At 39.2% G+C, this 22,268-nt stretch overlaps 1 protein-coding gene across 19 annotated transcripts in view; it reads right to left on the bottom strand.

The window, feature by feature from the left end:
* SLC25A21 (solute carrier family 25 member 21) overlaps positions 1-22,268 on the bottom strand; it is a 528,802-nt gene that overhangs the window by 144,974 nt on the left and 361,560 nt on the right. For 13 of the 19 annotated variants that reach the window (XR_015149715.1, XM_086363516.1, XM_086363513.1 and 10 more), the window contains one exon: positions 2,139-2,222. The exons of 5 other annotated variants lie outside the window; for them this stretch is intronic. Coding sequence is in view for 13 of the 14 variants with exons in the window: in XM_086363516.1 (XP_086219642.1) it covers positions 2,139-2,222 (84 nt within the window). In the remaining variant the exon portion in view is untranslated. Of the gene's footprint in view, positions 1-2,138; positions 2,223-4,944; positions 5,028-22,268 lie in introns of all 19 variants that reach the window. One more of the 19 variants, XM_086363524.1, reaches the window with a different exon arrangement.

The raw sequence follows: 22,268 nt of genomic DNA, 5'->3' as shown, positions 1-22,268 counted from the left end.
TGATAATAAATTTGATTCCTATGTGCCACACTGCACACTAAAAACAAATTTCAGATAGATTAAAGATTCGAATGTAAATGTTTATGATCTTGGGGTTTGAGGATGTCCTTTTTTAATGTGCCATCAGATATCACAAAGGAAAACAGATCTAATCACAAAATCACAATCTTCAAAGATCACAAACTTCTGAAAGGTTTAAGATATTATAGTTGTAAGACAAAGAGCAAGTTAGGAGAAATTTATAATTTGCATAATAGTTAAATAAATTAATAAAAATTAATAAAAATATCTAACCTAAGAGAAATGGGCAAAGGACACAAATATGCAATTCATGGAAAAAATGACAATGATATAAAAGTATGCTCGACCCCATCAACAGAATTTTATTATGACAGTTTTCTTTTTTATCTGTTAGATTATAAACAGGAGATGCACATGAGTAACAGATATATCAAATAATGATTGATATGGTCCAGTGTTTGAGAGAGTGTGGAGAAGTGAAAACTCTCAAATTCTAAGTCAGTACATACATTTTGGAAGATAATTTGGCAACATATGTGATATAAGGTGTGCATCTCATTTGATAAGTCCATAGCTAGCAACTTTTAAAAACAGAAATTAAAAAAGTAAAAAAATAGTATAAGAATATATACTGTACTGTTGTTTAATAGTAAAAATCTGGAAACAACCTAGTGGGCCACCAAAAGGGATTAATTTAACAAGCTGCAGTATGTAGATAAATAAATTACTATGCTGTTGTTCAAAAGAACATATTGGTGTGGAACAACATCAATGACATACGTTTAACTGAAATGAACAATTAGCAAAACAGTATCCCCAGTAAATTATGCTAAGAAAGATAGTGAACTACAGAGGTTAGGAACATGGACTTTGGGGGAAAGTTGACTTGATTTGAGTCCAAGATTCATAATTTACCAGGTATGTGAAAATTAACTTTTCTGAATCTTGGTTTCTTCATCTGTCTAACTTGAATAGATGCTCACAGAACCTACCTCAAAGAGCTATATGGAAAATTCCTAGTGCATAGTCAAGGCTAAATATATACTAGTTGTTATTATTACTGTTGGAGAAGGCAATGGCACCCCACTCCTGTACTCTTGCCTGGAAAATCCCATGGATGGAGGAGCCTGGTAGGCTGCAGTCCATGTGGTCGCTAAGAGTCGGACACCACTGAGTGACTTCAATTTCACTTTTCACTTTCATGTGTTGGAGAAGGAAATGGCAACCCACTCCAGTGTTCTTGCCTGGAAAATCCTAGGGATGGGGGAGCCTGGTGGGCTGCCGTCTATGGGGTTGCGTAGAGTCGGACATGACTGAAGTGACTTAGCAGCAGCAGCATTATTACTGTTATCATTTTGGTATAATTATTATTGTCAACCAATTCTCTTATGAAAATAACTTCAAAACGCAAATCTAAAATCCTTTGTAAAATTATTTATGCTCGACAGAATCTTTAACTGAATCTATACATCAAAGACAATTTTAGTTTATGTAACAAAAATATCCTATTTATCTGATCATCTACTAGACAGGATGATGAACTTGACACATCAGTTTTTGACAACAGTATGTTTTGATAGAATATTCATAAACCAGAATGCAAACAAGGAACACATTTGGGCACTATATTTAAAAAACAAAATAAACAACAACTATCACATTTAGACATTTCCAGTTATAAGAACTTTGAAAAGCTTTAACAGCACAAATTAAAAATTGTCCTACAGTCATCAAATTATTTTTAATAAAGGATATTATTAATATCCTTTTTGAGGTAGTTATCATGTATGCGTGAGTGCTGAGTCACTTCAATCATGTTCGACTCTCTGTGACCTCATGACTGTAGCCCCTCAGGCTCCTCTGTCCATGGGATTCTCCAGGCAAGAATACCAGAGTGGGTTGCCATGCCCTCCTCCAGGGAGTTTCTATCATATACATATTTAATTTTCAACTGTATCACCAGGAAAAATATGCACAAAAATAGAAAAACACCCTTTTCAATATTTTTCCCTACGAAGACTAGGAAAAGAAATCATTCAAAATGAGAAAATGTTTTATGTAGTAATATATTAAAAAGCCTACATCAACACAGAGATTGTGTGAAGAACCTTACATACCCTTCCGTGCAGAAAATCATTCGAAAGCTGTCTCCTAAGCTTTTATAACTGTTTGGATCGGTTGTACATCTCTGAATCTGGAACCTAGAAACAAAATCAAACAAACAAAAAAATCCAAGTTAAAGATTTCGCCAAATGGCTTTTCTCATTTTTCAAAGTCTTAGGAGACTCAGCCTTTTCAGATTAACCTAAAATATTCTGGCTTTTACTATAGATTTTACTGATTTATTTGCCTCATATAATCTTTACCTTATTTTTGTAGCCTTTAAAATTATAATATTTCTCTATGCTTTAATGGAACTGCAAAAAGTGTGTTTTTCCATCTGTTTCTTAGGCAGATGCACCCTGAGGCATTTATGCTTTTTTCCTTTGTGAAAACCACATGCATATGTCATAGATTGTTTTAATGTATAACTCAGAAATCTGAAGATGCATATGAAACAAATAAGTAGCTCTATTTCTTATCTTAATTAGTGCTCTTTGATGGTAATTTAATACAAAGGTTAAAAATACAGAGCAGCTAATATGGCCTAACTTTGATCCTGATGATGAATTTGGAATTCATTCTGGCAGACAGGAACCCTTGTTTGGAGCAAGAGTTCAGGGCATACCGTGATACCATTTACTATCAAGACTTCATGATGGAGCAGAGTTGATTATTAGGAGTAGTTCAGATTGCCTGGACTTGCACAGAAGCACAGGGCTCCACATGTAGTTTGTGTGCTTAAACAAAATTCTTTTTTTCCTTCTTTTTGGGTATGATTGTGCATCTCAGAATTCTAACCTTCAAAATGTGAAAGTTTCCAGTATGAAAGTCTTGACTTATTATTTGGTATCTTACCTGGGGGTTTGTTTTTAATGAGATTTATGACAAGTGCTCTCATTTCCCTATATCCTGGCTCTTCATTTTTGGTTTTCTTTAGTCTGTCTGGAGAAGGCAATGGCATCCCACTCTGGTACTCTTGCCTGGAAAATTCCATGGATGGAGAAGCCTGGTAGGCTGCTGTCTGTCTACCCCTTGTGTTTAACTTCCTTGTCCCAACTCTAAGGTAAGGCCCTTCCCCCTTCTGTACATCCCTCCACAGTTTTAGCAAGCCTTTAAAAATAGAAATTCTCAGATATACCTCTAATAGTGTCTACTCTGAGATGCTTTTCTCAGATTGTTGGATTTATGACATGATCACAACTTCTACCTCTGAGAGTGATTTATTTTATAGTTCTAGGCCCCAGGGAATTAAGCTGAAAACTAACACATACATCACAGAAAAGAGAGACTATTTTGCTTTGCTTGAAGTGGTTGGAAAGAACAGTACATGATAAGGCTGGCAAGTGAGGCTGGATTACATTTGACTTTGTAAAGTGGTGAGTTGCTGAACGTGATTGTGCAGGAGAGTTGCCATACTAAGATGAGGGAACTGATTCTTCCAGTTCAGTTCAGTCGCTCAGTCGTGTCCGACTCTTTGCGACCCCATGAATTGCAGCACGCCAGGCCTCCCTGTCCATCACCAACTCCCGGAATTTACCCAAACTCATGTCCATCGAGTCGGTGATGCCATCCAGCCATCTCATCCTCTGTCGTCCCCTTCTCCTCCTGCTCCCAAACCCTCCCAGAATCAGGATCTTTTCCAATGAGTCAACTCTTTGCATCAGTTGGCCAAAGTATTGTAGTTTCAGCTTCAGCATCAGTCCTTCCAATGAACACCCAGGACTGATCTCCTTTAGGATGGATTGGTTGGATCTCCTTGCAGTCCAAGGGGACTCTCAAGAGTCTTCTCCAACACCACAGTTCAAAAACATCAATTCTTTGGCTCTCATCTTTCTTCAGTAGATTACTTGAAACATACAAATTCCTAATAAAATATTTATTGTCTGATTGGGTGGATTAGAATGGGAGTATGGAGGGCAGAACAATGATGAAGGCAATTATGACAGTCTGGGTGAAGATAACGATGCCAGAATATGAATGGAGGTTAAGAGAAATGTCATAAAAGAGGTGAGCTTGTTGGGTGATCCTTTTTGTCTTTAAATCAAACTGTTTTTTTAAATGATACATTTAACATGATCCTCTCTTGATCCTCATCAACCCAGAAAGCAACAATAGTAAGTCCTAGATTTAGTATTGCCAAAGTTTGCATGCATGTGTGCTCAGTCACTCCGCTGTGTCCAACTCTTTCTGACTCCATAGATTTGTGTGTGCTCAGTCACTCAGTTGTGTCTGACTGTTTCTGACCCTATGGACTGTAGCCTGCCAGGCTCCTCTGTCCACGGAATTTCCCAAGCAACAATACTGGAGGTGGTTTCCAGTTTTCTTCTCCAGGGGATCTTCCTGACCCAGGGATCAAACCCATGCCTCCTGCATTGGCAGGTGAATTCTTTATCACTGAGCCACCTGGGAATCCCTGAAGTTCATTAACCTTTGTCAAATTCCTGTCTAGATGCTTTTCTCCCAAATTACCAAGTATTTTTTTTTTTAATATTTGCCATATGAAATAAGATGCTATGGATTTTACAAAAACCCAGGGAATTATCCTCACTCTTGAGAAGCACGAGAAAAAAACAACTGATAATATAAGGAAAACTATCCAAAATGTCAAGTAGCATCAGCATAAGTTGCCCAGGAGTTCATCAGAGGGAGCAATTACTGCTTTCTGCAGAGTCAGGAAGGATCTGATGAAGCAGAAGGGATTGAAGCTGCTCCTGTAGGATTCAGAGAGGCAAAAAGAGTAAGAAAGAGGAAGCATTCCAGTGGGGAAATGAGAGAGGAAAAGATGTCCTCTTAAGAGACGTGAAGGAAAAGATTTCCTACCATGACAACCTCCTGCATTTCCTTTAGGATGGATGTTTCAGCACCCTGCTGGTGGCATTCAGCTGCCCACGATGGGTGGAGACCTGAGCAGGTTAGAGGATGGTGTTTATGAGATCAAGTCAGCAACCAATATTCCTGCTCCTCAGCATTTCAGCTAACTCTGTGGCCATCTCACAGTCATGTGATCGGTCCTAGAGGGAACTGTGAGTCAGCCGAAGGACCAAAGTAACTGACTCCTAATGGCAAGAAAATCGACCTTAGCTTCTCTCTTACTGATGGGGTTAGAGATATCAGGTTCGTCTATGATGTCTGCGTGTTCCAATAATACCAAGGTGGGTGCTCTCTTAGCTTATGCAAAAATAAAACACGGTACAATTATTTCTTAATTAACTAGTTATCTAACTTGGTTATTGGAAGTTTAGTATTTCACTCACTGGTTGCGATTTCTTTCTTTTTTCAGTATCCAAACAGATATTTCCAATACACTATTCTCAGTTAATGAATTCCTGAATACTTACTATTAGTTACTCCACTATTTGGGACATTTTGAAGAAAATTAGACATAATCCTGCCCTTTAGAAGCTTATAGTTAAGTGAAGGAGATATACAAATAGATGATTACCATATGCAAGGAATGTTTAGGAATATATTTTGGAGTATCACATGTCAGCCAATGAGTTTTGCTAGTGCTGAATAAACACTAGTATTACTCTTAGGAGAGATGATCTCCCATCTGTGGCCAACTGAAAATATTATAGTACTATACAGAAACATTAGAGGGAAAAGAGAAAATGAGGAGTATATATTCGGGCTAAATATATGTGATTAAACTTTGTGTGTTTGTGTGTCTTAGTCACTCAGTCGGGTCCGACTCTTTGCAACCCCACAGGTTGTAGCCTGCCAGGCTTCTCTGTCCATGGGATTCTCCAGGCAAGAATACTGGAGTGGACTGCCATTCCCTTCTCCAGAGGATCTTCCTGACCTAGGGATTTAACCCTGGTCTCCTGCATTGCAGGCAGATTCTTTATCGGTTGAGCTACAGGGAAGTCCTGTGATTAAACTTTATCCTCCCACTTCAAAACTGGCAGCAAGGACAGTTGCTGGAATCTTTGAGGAGTGTTCCATTTAGAAGCTATCTGTCTGATGAGTGATGCTGTGATCCTTACAAACAGGAGTGGCAAATCAAAATAGTATCGCATGAGGAGGAGAGTCCACAGGCTACGTTGTAGAGCAGTGCAAAAGGATGGGCAGACATGGGAAATACTAATTCTTCCATGAAACCTCCCATCATTCCTTACTCTCCTGAAGCAGCTGGAGGTCCCAGTAAGCAGGCTAGGGCAAGTACAGCTGTCTCTTCTACTGCACATCTCACATACTGGCATGTCTACTCTCTGCAGAGAAGGTCCATGCTGCATTTAGTTCCACTACACATGACTTATTCTGATCACAGAGTTATCAGTTCTTCTAAGGACTCTGTTTCAAGTCGATATAATTACAGTGCATTTTGGCCAATCATGTAAAATAGCAATTTCCTTCTTCCTCTCCATTACATTTCAGCAACTTAAAAGGTTTCTCTCTTGGATTGAGGCTTTACATCAGCATTTTCCAAGCTGCATTCTGTGCTAACAAATTCTCTCTATGCTCGGGGAGACAATTTTCCAGTTACGTAATACAACTCTTTGTAAAATTACAAAGGCAAAGCCACACTACTCCTGATTGTGTTTAGAAGAAAAGATTGGACTTTCCCATTGTCCTAATAAAAGCAGCTTAGACACATCTGGAATCTCCATCTGAGTAACGTCTTTTTATTAGAATGAAAACTTGCTGCCAGATGGGCAAATTGGACAATGGAGTAATACTTAAGAAATATTCAGTGCCTAATATCAGGTCAGAATGAAACACAGGGAGAGGAGTGTGGCTCAGAGCATATGCTCCATTGCCCAGAAGTTAGCGGTCTCGTGCGCTGTGGGGCCAGGGAGCCTGGTATTGCACTCTCTTGGAGTTGGAAGGAAATGGCCCTACCATCTCTTGCACCATAGATGTTAGTATGAAGCAAGTTACTGTTGTAGTTTCCACAGGGCAAGGAAGAGCTGCTCGATGTTCATAAGCAAGTGTATAAGCATATTTTTAAAAGCCAAAGAATGTTCTCACTCACTAAAGTATTTTTCTTTAAACTGGTCAAGAACTATTACTGCAGTATTTCCCCTAACTTACTGGTGGACTTAGTGATACCAAAGTCTCTTGCTGATTCTTAGCATGGTTAGAAATGCTGCTTTAGGCATTCATTCAGAAAGTGTCTAAGCACTTTCTAAGATACCACAAGAAAGATACGTCTTGAGAAATACAACAATTTTGCTGCCTTAAAAGCTGTAGAATGAATTCTTTGAAAATTCCTAAATCTCAAACTTATACAATGCCTTTATTTTCAAAGTAAATTTTATATCTATCATCTTCATCTACTGTTGGCCGACAGTGTCTATACTGGGAAGTGGAGGCTTCAGGGCACACACACATGCACATAAATATATGTATATATACAGGTATATGTGATCTATATACTTATATGAATGGTGGCAATTGAGTTGCCAAAAGTCAGATTAGGGTAGGCGATAAGACTTGTTCTGAAGCTATATTTGCATAGCATATACTTTGCATTTAGTTAGATTGTATGATTATTTGTGGTGCTTTAGGGCTGGGAAACAAAGAGGATTTGGAAGTTGGGCAAAAGCCATCCTAACTCATCTCTTTTGCACTGCCACCAATCCTAAGCAAAGCAGTGAGACAGGTGGGTTTTATTTTTAGCATCATCTCCAGATCCTTTTCTGGTCCAGGAATATCCTAATGCTCTCTCCTACCTTGCTCTTAGAAGAGCATTCACACCAATTATTTATCCTTATTGTGTCTTTTTGGGCTTCCCAGGTGGCTCAGTGGGTAAAGATTCCACCTGCAATGCAGGAGATGCAAGAGATGCAGCTTCAATCCCTGGGTCAGGAAGATTCCATGGAGGAGGATATGGCAGCCCACTCCAGTATTCTTGCCAAGAAAATCCCATGGACAGAGGAGCCTAGTGGGCTACAGTCCATGGGGTCTTAAAGAGTCAGACACAACCAAAGTGACTGAGCACGCATACACTGTGGTTTTTAATTTGATATGCTCTCTTCCAGAACTTGTCCCCTGTTACAGGGGTTTCAGGTGTCAAGGAAGAGGCAGAAAGATTCGGTTTTGTTTAGGGTGGGGATGCATGGATACCTTTACCACCAGAGACAGCCTCTAGTGGTTCTCCTCTCCCTGAGTGGACTTTTATGCTATCATCACCCGCTGCCCCATAAAACCTACACCTTTGTGTTAAGGGAGATGCGGTGCTTGGGAAACTGAGACACTGACTAGGAAACACGAGTTTTGCTTCCAGTGCTGCCGCCAAAAAATAGTGTAAACTGGTGAGAACTATAATCGAATCCCTCTTGACCTTTCTTCTCGGTGGTAAAATGTCACCACAGACACTAGACGACACTTGACTTTGAAGGGACAGTGACATACTGACTTAACACTGGACTTTGTTAGCCATAAGAGATAAGAAACATTTCATTTTGCTTTGTAAAACCCCAAATTCCATATATTATAAGGGTGAGAGACTGCTAATAAAAATTGTACACTGACAATAAGTGGTGATGAGCCTAAGGAAACTCCCTACAGAGATCTTTGTAAATGTGCTGTGAACAAAGATTATCAGTAATTACCAGAATGTTACACGTGCTCCTTAATAACACTTAAGAAACCCACTAATGAATCAGAGATTAACAGACTAAAGGTTTGCAATTACAGAACACATTAAAAGGATAACTGTAGGAAGATTAAATAAAGGTTCTAATTCACTGTAATTAGCCTATCTTACTGAAATAAGACGTTGTTCCTACAGAGTATGTTTGCTTGCTTACTGGTTGGTTGAGCATGGCCAAATTACTGAACACGCAAAGACACGTCTGAGACTTTGAAATTCAGGTGTGCATGCCTACCTTACAAACTTTGGAGAAAGGCCCTATAAAGCACATCTGTAGAGAAATTCCCACCAAGTATGTTGTTTCCTGTACTCTGAAAAATTACCCTACACTGAAGCTTCCCCAAGAGAATACCCCTTCCCATGAAAGGCTAGCCATTGAACTGAAGGGGGAAGGGGCCATTGCAGTCATCCCTGCAAAGTCATCCCTGCAGTCACCACATCGGGTGGTGGAGAGTTGAGGCTGCTGACTTAGGACATGAGTCTGTCAGTCTTCTTTAGCAAGTGATGAGGAAAAAGGTTTTTTCTAACATTTCTCTATTGTCCATAGCCTTCTTGTTCTAATCTTAAGTCCCTGGTGATGGTGAATGGTAATTTTTAAAAAATCTTAGCTATGGGTATTTTGTTTTACTTCAGATTAAATATAACAAAAATCCACATACCGTTGCCTTAGCCATGATGAACATGCTGCTGCTGCTAAGTCGCTTCAGTCGTGTCCGACTCTGTGCGACCCCATAGATGGCAGCCCACCAGGCTCCCCCGTCCCTGGGATTCTCCAGGCAAGAACACTGGAGTGGGTTGCCATTTCCTCCTCTTTAATGAATGAAAGTGAAAAGTGAAAGTGAAGTCGCTCAGTTGTGTCCGACTCTTCGCGACCCCATGGACTGCAGCCTACCAGGCTCCTCCGTCCATGGGATTTTCCAGGCAAGAGTACTGGAGTGGGGTGCCATTAAGAGCCCTTTAATCATGTTGGAAGGGTGTGGTTTACAGTTCTAGATCCAGATTTTGGTCTCAACTTTTCCCGAGACCTCCATCAGCAGAAGGGGCAAGGTTAAGAGTTTGGGAGACCCAACAATGAAAACCACAGGTCCTGCTTTCACGAATGGAATACATGTGGGCGGCGGGGCAGGTACAGGGAGATGTAGTAATTAGTTATAAAATAAGACAGGACACAATATTTAATAGAGATTCTAGGAATTTAGTCCATCTGCAGTTTAAGCATTGCCTTTGCTTGCTGGGTTCACAATCTAGTCAAAGTCTAGGCCTGGCATCAATTAACACCCTAAAATAATGCTAACAAATCCACAAGGGTCATGCGTTTGGCTCTGCCTCAGCAGTGATCACTGACTGAAGTTCAAAAGCTGTACTCACATATTTGGCTGCTCATCAGATTATCCTGACAGTTCTGGGGGGAAAAGATACTTCTTCTGATGGTTGCTCAGTCATCTAAGAGAGAGTCTCTTTATATAAGAAGCAGGTGCCTTTCCCTGGTAAAAATTAAGATGTCCTTTGTCTGTTTAAAGTCTGAATGTCTTTACTAGGAATACGTGGGTTGGGCTATGCTTTGGCTTAGTGTTTATGATATTGTAAAGAAGACCAATAAATTTCTCTGTGTTATTATAAAACAGTTTATAATTTTGAAGAAACATGTAACCTGGAGTGCTCATTCAACCTAGATAATTACTACAGATAAGGTAATAACATCTTGGCAAGGCCACAAAAGTGAGGGAAATCTTCTGTGCCATGTAATTTTGAACATGTTTTTGAACAAAGCCTCAAAAATATTATCTTTCTGAAATATCAGATCAACCCAGATAGCCTGATTATACTTTCGGTGATTTCCTGTGATCCAAGACACCTCTAATTGCAGTCTCCTTTCACAAGCCAGGGAGATTTAAAACCTGATAGCCTGTGACTGTACATTGTACAATTCACACTTCGACAGGACACTTAAATATCCAGTAAATGGCTCATCATTTTGTTAACCACAAATTTTGTTACAATAAACATTTACCTATGTGTCCTGATTAATGTGATGAAATAGATCTAGTTTCATACATCTTACACAATTATAAGGTATTCTTAGTATTTTGGACCTGGGTAAAATTTGACATTGTAAAATGAATCATAATAAGAGAGTTTATTCTACTGTCTGGCACAAGTTCTTCCAGTTATTTTTATTACTTAAGGGATAATAACTAAGTATGCTGACAATATAATTCTACAATTTATTTTAATGAAAATATGCTAGTTAACAAGTCAGAGACAAATGATCATTAGAGATTACAACCTAAATCTAATAATGTTAAACCACAAGCAGTAAAACAGGCTAATTGACAGAGCTATATGATTAAAATGCTCCAAGCATAAACTGGTCTCAATTAAACAAAAGTTTGACTAGTATGTCTTTCAGTCGTTTTGCTTTGTAAACTACCCGTCACATTATAAAACTATGCTTAATATCAGATTGTAATGCTACCACTCTTTGAAAAGACATATATGTGTAGGTATCATATCTATATTGAATTAAAATTCACTCTTAATGCCAACAAATGACCTCACACCCGAACACACCTATCTATATTTCCCAAGCACATTAACCCAGGCTGGCCATTACAGTGGCTGACTAGCATGAAACCAAATTGTACTTGGGAAATAAGTGGGATGGATCACAGATTGGAAATAAAACCCATTACCAAGGTGATGAACACAGAGAGGGCTACATCAAATTCAGCAATCAAATATTAAAATAACCACAGTCATGATACATATCACAGTTTCCCCATAGTCCCAAAATAATAGCAGTTTTAAAAAATTCGAACACCCCCCTGCTCCCCGCCAAAAAAAAGTTAGCTCTGTCTTTTCTCTCTCTGGTCCTCCCCTTTCCAGCCCTCCCAACTTGGGTTCACAACTTTCCTTGATGTTCACCAATAGCACCTACCACCTCAGGACAGCAGACCGCACGACTTCATTCTTACCTCAGCATTCTTGAACCTTGGCTCATTGCTCTGGATGGTACTGAAATTCTTGGTTTCTAGCCTTCATAAAAGATTTCCAGAACAGGGAATTAAAAAACAGTCAAATCTACCAGAATCTTTTCGGTGGCCCTGGGAACACAGCCACTTGTCAGAAATTAATTATGCATTAGAGACCATAAGCCTGGGTCCCAGTGAGGGGGAATGTCAGAGAAGATGTCCCTAGAGACCTAATATATACAATGCCTGTTATTTTAACTTATCAAATGTGCCTATTTTATAGTTTACTTAGTATTGATAAGAAAGGCTGCTTTTCAATAATGTCAAAGAAAGAAAGATGAAAAGTGTGGGTGGTTTCTTTGTGTTCATAAGCATAAATGCTTATGCTAGAAAGAAATTTGAAGAATGGAGATAATAAACTTGGCTATTAATGAAGAAAACATGCATGTGCTTATCAAAGTTGAGGAAAATTTCAAGGGAAGTTTATATTTTTATATCAAGATTGACCTCATATGTTACCAAGATATGAGTGAGTTATTGATTCCAAATGAGGACACAGTTTTCAAAAGCATTTCATAGGTGGACAGGACCTGAAAATGACCCCAAAATAGTAATAATCCTGCTTACTTATAAACCACTTTTAACTCTGATTGCATTTTTACATTTTTCTTCTCATCTCAGGGTGGAGTTTCACAGTTCCTTCTATTTATAGGGTTAAAATCACTTGAAAAATGAAAAAAAAAAAAAAAGAAAAGTATCAGCCTGGAGCTACAAAGGCATCAGACTGGAGGGAGTAGGTTTCCCTGGAGTCTCTCAGTTGTACTAGAAATTTGTCTCTCTAACTCAGTGAAAGATCAGTAAAAATCACTATTCTGAACCCAAGCTTTTTCAGTTGTTAAAAAGGGAATAATGTTACGTGCACATCACCAAATGAAAGGCAACTGAGTCCACTTAATTCAATCTCTCCGTGTCAGGGGTGTACACTATGGATGGAGAGAAATCTCTGCCTGGGGAAAGTGGGCAGGGCATCTTTGGTAGAAAATTTTCAATTCTATTTGAAGAGCAAAGACATCAAGTGATTCCTTTCAGCCCTCTCATTGTAGACAGCTGGACTGATAGATTCTGGATCAAAAAAACCCTTTCCATGTTTATCTAGCATCTATTCTGTGAGATTTATTTCCAAGTGTTTTAAGTGCCCAATATGTGCCTGGAAAATATTGTCAAGGCCACTATCTACTAACTCTGTAAATTCTTTTGCTCACTTTCTCCTTCTCTCAACTAATAACTTTTAAGGATGAACACTCCATTATGTCAATGAACCCATGCTCGAGAGTGCCCTTGTGGAAGGATGTGGTTTCATTATCATCATCAAATAATATGCTAAAAAGAATTAATAATCACTTAGAATGCTAGAAGCAGAAAAGATATGTGAATTATTCCCACCCAGGAGAAGGCCTAACTTGTTCACAGAACTTGTACAGAAATCTGTGTTTCACTAACTAACCAAATGTTTAATAAAATGGCAACCCACTCCAGTGTTCTTGCCTGGAGAATCCCAGGGACGGGGGAGCCTGGTGGGCTGCCGTCTGTGGGGTCGCACAGAGTCGGACACGACTGACGTGACTTAGCAGCAGCAGCAGTGCTTTTTGTTGAATTATAGATGGGTACTTTGGCAGGTAACAAAGCACTTCAAGACAGTGCAAGTCATTTAATTTTATAAAATGCTGATCTAATTCCAACTAAGCAGCTTCTAAATAAAGCTAACTTCACTTTTTAAAGCAATTAGTTTTTTAAATAATAACTCTCTGTTCTACAATTTAAGATTCAGATAACCAGATATCTTGGTTAATCTAGACTCCCTAAAATCTTGAAGACTAAACATAAGACATTCACATAAAATAATACCCACGAGAGAAACCTATAGTAAATATGTGAGTTTAAAACCCCTCCTTCAGAATTTTGCTAGGGTGCGTTTTGGTTGTCTCCAGTGAAACTCCACTCACTCTCATTCATTTAATCATCATGAATTCTAAAGTGTGAAAAATAGACTTAAACATTTGGAGTTTTAGTCCCTCCCATCACAAGTGATATCTTAAAACTGAATATATAAAAAAAAGTGTTCTTTTATACAGTGAAATTTACAGAGAATTCAAGCCAACTAGCACTTATAGAATGCTTATTCTGTATGGGGCACTTGGGTTTGAGACTCTGCTTAACTTAGACACTGACCTTCTTACAGATGTTTGCATTCTAACAGGAGACAAACATGAAGCATTAAAACATTAATAACAGGCAAGTATTCCCAGATTTGTTGTGTTCTTGCTTGCTCCCTTGAACAGCACACCAGGAACCCCTCCCCACACACATCATTTTTGTAGTGCCTGGGGTTGGAAGGGACCTTCTAAATAGAAACCACCCTCCCATCCTGTTGCACAATGATTTCATCAAGCCTTGCAAGGTGTTGGCAGGCTAGTCATTGCACTAATGGCCCCATAATGCTTTTCTAGTTCTTGATTTTCCTGACATGGTTTTGTTCACTCCCTTCTTGCTAGGCACTGAGCTATCTTTTCTTGCCCATCAGTGTGTCTGCCCCTAAGCACTCTCCTTGCTTCCCTCTCCTTTTCCCACTTTTCTCTGATGGATTCCTCCCATGACCTTTAATTCACCACTTACACCCAGCAGTGAACCAAGGACCAGATAAACCAGGTGGGTCATGCCTCTCGGTGAGGGCTGGAGGGGCCATACTATGAATCAGGCCCACGGACATCAGTACCTTCCCTGTAAAACACACAAGTTGGCTGTCCAGTGACCATTTCTGTATCTGTGTCTCAATTCTGTGTCAGAGCTGAGGTTTTGAGATAAGTGGCCTCTGGCTGAGTTTGAACTTTCCTTGAGAATGAGCTGTGCTGAGAGGAAGAACGGACAGCCAGCCTCTGATTTCCTCTGGTATCTCTCCCTGGTGTTGGGGTCACGCTGAAGGAGAGCACCGCAGGCAGCTACAGTCTCTCCTCCTGGTGGAAGGATGGCCCTGCTGCCATGTGCCTATTTCTTTGGGATTCCTCCACTTTGAGGACTTCATAAAGAGTTCTATTGCTCCTGGAAGCCAAACAAGAATTAATTTATAACACAATGAGGACACATTGCACAGCTGACCTCAGCCATAATGATTCCTTCTGCATTTTGCTTCCCTGTTTGTTTAGTGGATTTCATTTGTTTGTTTCTTGAAATAAAATGCCCTTCTAGTTTTTTTGTATGTTTGTTTTCCATTTCTGCATTATAGACTGGTAGCGTGTGTTATTTAGACTCTCATAGATGCATGTTTAGCTTGAAAACTTCTTTTTTAAAAATATATATATTTTCAGAAATCTGGCCAAATCCCCATGGCTTTCTGTTGGCTCTACTGATACTGCACTAGAGGAGGTACTTGAAAGAGGAAAGGAAGGAAGAAAGAAGGAAGGGGAGAGAAAGAAAGAAAGAGAGAAATAGAGGGAGGGAGGAAGGAAGGAAAAAAGAAAGGGAAAAAAACACTGTAAAATACTGTATTTCCCAGTACAAATACTTCTAATACTTCTGGAACTGCTAAGCCCACTCTTACTCATTTGTGTTAGGTCAGATTCTGGCAAAACTCACCGGACAGCTGCAATTCCATACTTTGAAATGTCTATTAAAAGAAATCTTGATATAATTTATAGAAGAGATGGAAGGTAGTCCCTATTTTTTTTCATTCCCTTGAATGCAGACAACTTTTTTGAATAAAAAGAGTAGAGAAATGAGCATTTTCAATGGTGAAGTCAGTATATTCACAACTTTAAATATACAATGCCAAGAGAACTTTCTGCAATGAAGATTGGTTCTCATATATATATATATATACACATATATGTATGTATGTATGTATGAAAGTGGAGTGAAACTGTTGATTTCTCAGTGTGTCTACCTCTTTGCAATCTCATGGACTGTAGCCAGCCAGGCTTCTCTGTCCATGGAATTTTCCAGGCAAGAATACTGGAGTAGGTAGTCATTCCCTTCTCTAAGGGATCTTTCTAACCCGGGGATTGAACCCAGGTCTCCTGCATCGCAGGCAGTTTCTTTACCTTCTGAGCCATCAGGGAAGCCCCTATGTATGGTATAGTATGTTATAATATGTATGTATATATATTAATATTTCTTGGGTCAGGTTGAATTTAAGCTAACTACATGAGAATTAAAAAGCTATACAATTTATGAAAGTTTACATGTGTACAGGTAAACAAGCATACAATCGAGATATCACACTTTTAGATACAAAGAAGAAAAACAAAATTTTCTTTAAAATATCAGATTTAAACATTCTAGAAATCTGAAGAAATAAACAGATGCCTTTTTTTTTTTTTGACAGATGTCTTTTTTATATTGCAATACCTATGCTAAATGAATGTGGCTTCACCAAGGGCTTTGGTTGCCAAGACTGCCACGTGACACATGTCATATCAGGGGGAAGTGGTTACTACAGAGACCATCTGTGTTAAGGAGGTGCCATGAAATCTCCTGGTCTCCTGGGAAATGGGACTGGGATGTGGGAATCCATCAGGGGCTGTTGTGGAAGTGATTCCTTGTATAAAGTTGATGCTAGGAGATACCTACACAACCAGAGAGTAAGTACATCTCCAGCCCACTGTACATCCTGGTGTAGGTCATTTGACTTGTTCTTTTCAGTGAAAAAGTAATGTACGGTACTTCCAGACTGAGGTTTTCAAGAAGTGTGGGGCTTCTCCAGTCTCTATCTTATTGCTTCTTTTGAGTGGCACTTGCAAAATACCTTTACATCAAGACTACCTGCATCTTACATCAAATCTGTATCACCTGCAAGAAGGAAGCAGAGAGCTCCCAAGCTCTAATGAGTGTAGAGCCACCAGATGGAAGGAGCCTGGATCATTAAATCACACACTGAGGAAACCTAAATTGGACTACTATATGAGTATACTTTGGAGAAGGCAATGGCACCCCACTCCAGTACTCTTGCCTGGAAAATCCCATGAACGGAGGAGCCTGGTAGGCTGCAGCAGCAGCATGAGTATACTTGGTGGGGGGTAAACCACTGAAATTTGGTTTATTGGTTACTGCAGCTGCTGCTGCTAAGTAGCTTCAGTCATGTCCAACTCCGTGCGACCCCATAGACAGCAGCCCACTAGGCTCCTCTGTCCCTGGGATTCTCCAGGCAAGAATACTGGAGTGGGTTGCCATTTCCTTCTCCAATGCATGAAAGTGGAAAGTGAAAGTGAAGCTAGATTTGCCTTAACTGATCCAAAGATCAGCACTGCACTGTCTCTGTCTCTCTCCATGTCCTCTCTGCAGACAGCTCCTTCTGGTTACTCATACTTCCTTCTTCTCCATAGCACTGACCTTGATGAAGCAGCCCCAGCCTTGGTATAATAGGACACAAACCCAGGGCCTACTGCTTACTGTTCTCTGCCACTACTTGTGCCAAATCTCTCCAGTCTGTTCCTTCATACCCACTCTCTACTCTTCTCCACCCTGTTTACTGCCCTGAGAGGTGATCTGAACTGATTACATCAAAAGACTACTATGTTCTCTGCCTTCCAGTTGGATTTGGTCAATGAGAAGCCCTGGCAGGTGACAACAAGAAGGGAGGAAAATGAGCTGGGGACATTTATTTGTCTGGTTCCTTCCTGTGAGACTTCTTCAGGCTTGTCTCTGTCAACACAAGTTCACCGCTCCTCTCAAGGAGCTCTTTCTTCGTGACTTTCATCTTTCAAGTTTTGGTAACCTTTCCCTTCACACACACCTTTGAATTTAGACATAGGGAACAGCTTTACTTCCTCCTGCTGGTAGCCCCAGAATCCTGAATTCTTCCTTGTAATTTCCTTATATGCTGCCCATACTCTTTATAATGAATCCATTTATAAACCCTCTTCAAATTGTCCCAGTTTGAGAGTTCTGCTTCCTGTTGTTCTCTCACTGCAAATTATCTCACATCGCAGATAATATTCTCTAGGGAGTCAGCAATCTATCCCTGGCTCACTTGGCTGCATCCAAGGGATGGAGTTATTGTACAAACATGGCCATCAAGCCCATCCCATGAGTAGAGCCATTGAGTGATGGCAAATTGCAGAGGAGGAACATGCAGGCAACCCCAGAACATGTCTACCAAATAGTACATCTTCATTTCTTCTGGTAAAAGTTTCCCTTCCTCTTCTCACTCCTCTTCAGCTACATGATTGCCATCATCTGTTGTTGCATTTTTTCCCCTACTGGACTGCTTCACCACTGACAGAGCACATTGCTTTTCACAGGATTGTGCACGCTCAATAGTGCATATTCCCAGGACCCCATTTAGAATTCAATTCTTTACATTTAAAAATAGAAATGTTCATAAAAACAAAAAGGGAGAAAAAAGTAGAAATCACCACAGAAGTACTGCTATGTTACTTCTTATGGCAAAACAAACAAACCAACAAACAAACAAAAAACCAACTTTGTAACCAACTTGGATATGCTATGAATATGTCATACAGAATCTGCATCCAAAGATCTAATCACAATTTTCTCTTTCAGATTTTTCTGGTATCATGAACATTGTTTTACTGCCATTGTGCTCAGTCACTTCAGTTGTGTCCAACTCTTGGCAACCCCATGGACTGTAGTCCTCCACGCTCCTCTGTCCACAGGATTCTCCAGACAAGAATACTGAGGTGGGTTGACATTTCGTCCTCCAGCAGATCTTCCCGACCCAGGGATGGAACCCGCATCTCTTATATCTCCTACATCGGCAGGTGGGTTCTTTACCACTAAGGCCCCATGGGAAGCCCCTCTACTGCCATTGGTTCCCAGCAAAAGATGCTACATAAGCATCAAAACAAGTGGGAAAGTATTATTATTAAACCAAACATCTCATCACTTCCATTCAGTGTGAAAAGTGCCTCACATATGGGTGTGGGGGGACAGGTAGTCTCAGTAAAGCATGTAACCTGAGGGATTATGAAGATTGTGTGAATATCCAGGTACAGAATCCAAACATTCCCTTTGAAGGGCTTATTTTTCTCCAAATATTTTATCCTGGTCCTTGGTTGCTCAGCCATGTCTGACTCTTTGTGACCCCTTGGACTGTAGCCAGCTGGTTCCTCTCTCCTTGGGATTTTTCACACAGGAATATTGGAGTGGGTTGCCATTTCTTTCTCCAGGGAATCTTCCCAACCCAGGGATCAGACCTGTGTCTCTTGTGTCTCCTGCATTGCAGGCAGATTTTTTACCCTCTGAGCCATCTATGAAGTCTCATTTTATTCTAGGATGCTAGTTAAGACTTTGGTGATAACAGTTGTATCCTTTTTCTTATTTCAGGAAATGAGAAACTAGAAAGCACTTGCACTTCTCTGGGAAAACACAAAATGGGAGAAAATACATATTTTCACTCTACTTAGTTTTAAAGTTGCATGTCTTATATAGGATGAAAAAAGGTCAATATTGTAAGATATATGTCTTTCCAAATTAATGTATTCTTAAGGAATGTTACCACTGCTCTTTACCATACATGATAAAACCCACACCAATCCCTCCTCAGCATCCTACATCATCAATTTCATTACTTGAAATGTAAGGGAAAGTTTAGGTTTACTAGAATTTCATGATGGGGTTCAGAAGTGGTTTTAAGAGTCACAGACTGATAACATGGCCACAATTTCTGTCCCTCCATCCTTGCAAGCCTTCCAACACAGAGAAGCAGTGGCTAGCTAAAATCATGGGAAATAAATGTGTGCTTAGAAATCAGTGCAGCACAAAAGAATTTTATTTACACTGATTTCCAGTGGACATATAGAAAGCAATTTATCTTTGTTTTATCATGTTTCTTCTAAACAGTAACTACATACAAAAAGATCATTAAAATAGCATTAGAACTCTGAGTAAAATCCACAAGCTTGTGGATTTTAAAATTACCTTGTTCAATATAGCCACTAATCACATATGGCTATTGAGCAGTTGAAATGTGGGTAGTGCAACTGGGCAAATGGGTTTATTTTAATTAATCTGGATTTAAATTTAAGAGCTCAAAAAGTATTAAATATTTTCCCATTAAACACAACTGCATCATTTTGGTAGGACTACATTCTAACTATTGGATCCCAAAAGATACACTGTAGTAAAAATCAGTTTTTACTTTTAAAATGTGGCTAATAGCAAATTTTAAATTATATGTATGGCCATATTATATTTCCATCAGAAAGCTCTGGCTAAAAAGTGAACACTTAAGGTTAAAATGCTAGTTTATTGTTTGCATGCAGCTGCACCCTGGAGAAGAAAATGTTAACCTGATCCAGTGTTTTTGCCTGGAAAATTCCATGGACAGATGAGCCTGGCAGGTTACAGTCCATGGGCTTACAGTGTCGGACACGACTGAGTGCACACACATGCACGCATGCATCCTAATATATGTAGCATTATCAGTTCATCGGGAGACCATCTCTAATATGCAGAGTGGGTATGATATTGGGAAGAAATCCTGAATTTCAAATTCAACTCTCTGCTTATAAGCTTAATGTTACTTGTTGTATATAGTCCTCCCACTTACTTCAGTTGTTTACCTAGGTTTAAAGTAAAATGAGTTTCCACCACAACTTAATTTTATTATGCCAATTTTGAACTGGTTAAAGATGAAAATGTCTCCTTGATATTTCTCCAACAATCTTTCATGAGATGCATCAACCCTTAGAATGAAGCCACATAAGGCTGGCAAAAATGTTTTCTGAGAAATCCAAATTGGAATCTACTGAATTAAATTCCAAATCAAATTAGAAACATTAAAAAGACTCTTAAATACACAATGTTCTTTTCCTTCAAGCTATATGAGTCCCAGCTGAAGATACCAGTACAGTCTTTTCCAAGTATAAAACTTGAGAAAGATCAATACATAGATATGCTCAAGTCATTTCCATGCTGTGTCTTTGCTAGGTAATCAGAATCTTCTAAATTTAAGGAACTGTCAGCATAGACTTAAAAGAAAACCAAATCCCTCACTGAAAAACAGAAAGAGCCAGTTTCTTAGGACAGTGCTGGAGAGAAGTTGGAGCTATTTTTAGAGAGATAGTGACTTGAAAATCACCAGAGTATAATGAAAATTAAAAGTGCTTTTTTCTTCCAAATCAACTGACTCTATAAAACAATACACTTATCTTCATTACAAGTCATAACAATGACTTGAGAACTTCCAATTTAAATGTAATGCCTCTTTGTTTTTCCTTAGGCAGGACAAGAGACGAAAACTGGAAAGTTTGGGTCATATGGATCATGGCAGTACTGCTATGTCTGGAATTTTCTTATAAATATCCTATTGCTTTGAGCCTCACAGGCCTGTCTAAAACAGCAGGGACAATCTCATTTGCACTTTTATAGTTGTAGAGGGATTTTCAAGAGTTAAAACAATTTTCCACAATATTCTGTATTAACTTAACGGACCTGAAGTGTGATTATTACACTTTTTCACGCTTTTCTGCAGGCTGACAGTTTGGAAGTAATTTTAGAAAAACAGACAAAATTATAAACAAATGCCAACAAGAAGGCATTCTTGGGTACTCAAAAGAATCTATCTGCAACAAATTTTTACTGCCTATTTTCAGCTTTATGCTTTTTTATGTTTTTTTTTTTTTTAATACTACAAATGACTGTTTCTACCCTTATGAAAATCATCACTTCAAAGGGACACCTTGTGGCACTCACAATGATGAAACAACTTTCAGAAAGCAAAGTGGATGCCACTCTCTATTTGTGTGATTAAACAATAAAGAACATTTTATCAGAATCTATAAACCCTAATAAAGTAAATACTCATTTACTAGAGTTTGAATAACTTTACTTTGCTTAAAATTAGAAAAAAAATACTAATTTCACTAAAATGTAAAACTTCCTTATAAGTCTATCAAAGTTAAATTTTCAATCCATCTACAAAGTGCACAGCAAATTGTACCAGCCATAAGAACACTAAAAATAGATGAAAAACAAGGAAGTTTGAAAATCAGTCAGCAGCACTATTAAAATAAATTTTATACAGAGAGAATATAAATGAATGCTTAAAGGAGATAGGATATACAAATTGAGTTGATGGGCTGCAGAAAATATGGGGTTAAATGAAGAAAACGTATTTGAAGCAGTTAACTTGTAATGTAGGGAAGGATAGTTCTGGGCAATGAGCAAAGTGATACCATGGGTAAATGGGAAGTTAAACCAGCACAGAAAAGAGCCTGTCAGAGTTTTTAAAGGAGATCCAACCAGTCCATTCTAAAGGAGATCAGTCCTGGGTGTTCATTGGAAGGAATGATGCTAAAGCTGAAATTCCAATACTTGGCCACCTAATGTGAAGAGTTGACTCATTGGAAAAGACCCTGATGGTGGGAGGGATTGGGGGCAGGAGGAAAAGGGGACAACAGAGGATGAGATGGCTGGATGGCATCACTGACTCAATGGACATGAGTTTGAGTGAAGTTTGGGAGTTGGTGATGGACAGGGAGGCATGGCGTTCTGTGATTCATGGGGTTGCAAAGAGTCGGACACGACTGAGTGACTGAACTGAACTGAACTGATGTATA

This window comes from Bos grunniens, chromosome 21, assembly GCF_055505025.1.
Source record: "Bos grunniens cultivar Pamir isolate PY7600 chromosome 21, Bosgru_T2T1.0, whole genome shotgun sequence".
NCBI classification, from domain to species: domain Eukaryota; kingdom Metazoa; phylum Chordata; class Mammalia; order Artiodactyla; family Bovidae; genus Bos; species Bos grunniens.
The sequence above is the reverse complement of the archived record's forward strand: the minus strand, read 5'-3'. Positions and strand labels throughout refer to the sequence as shown.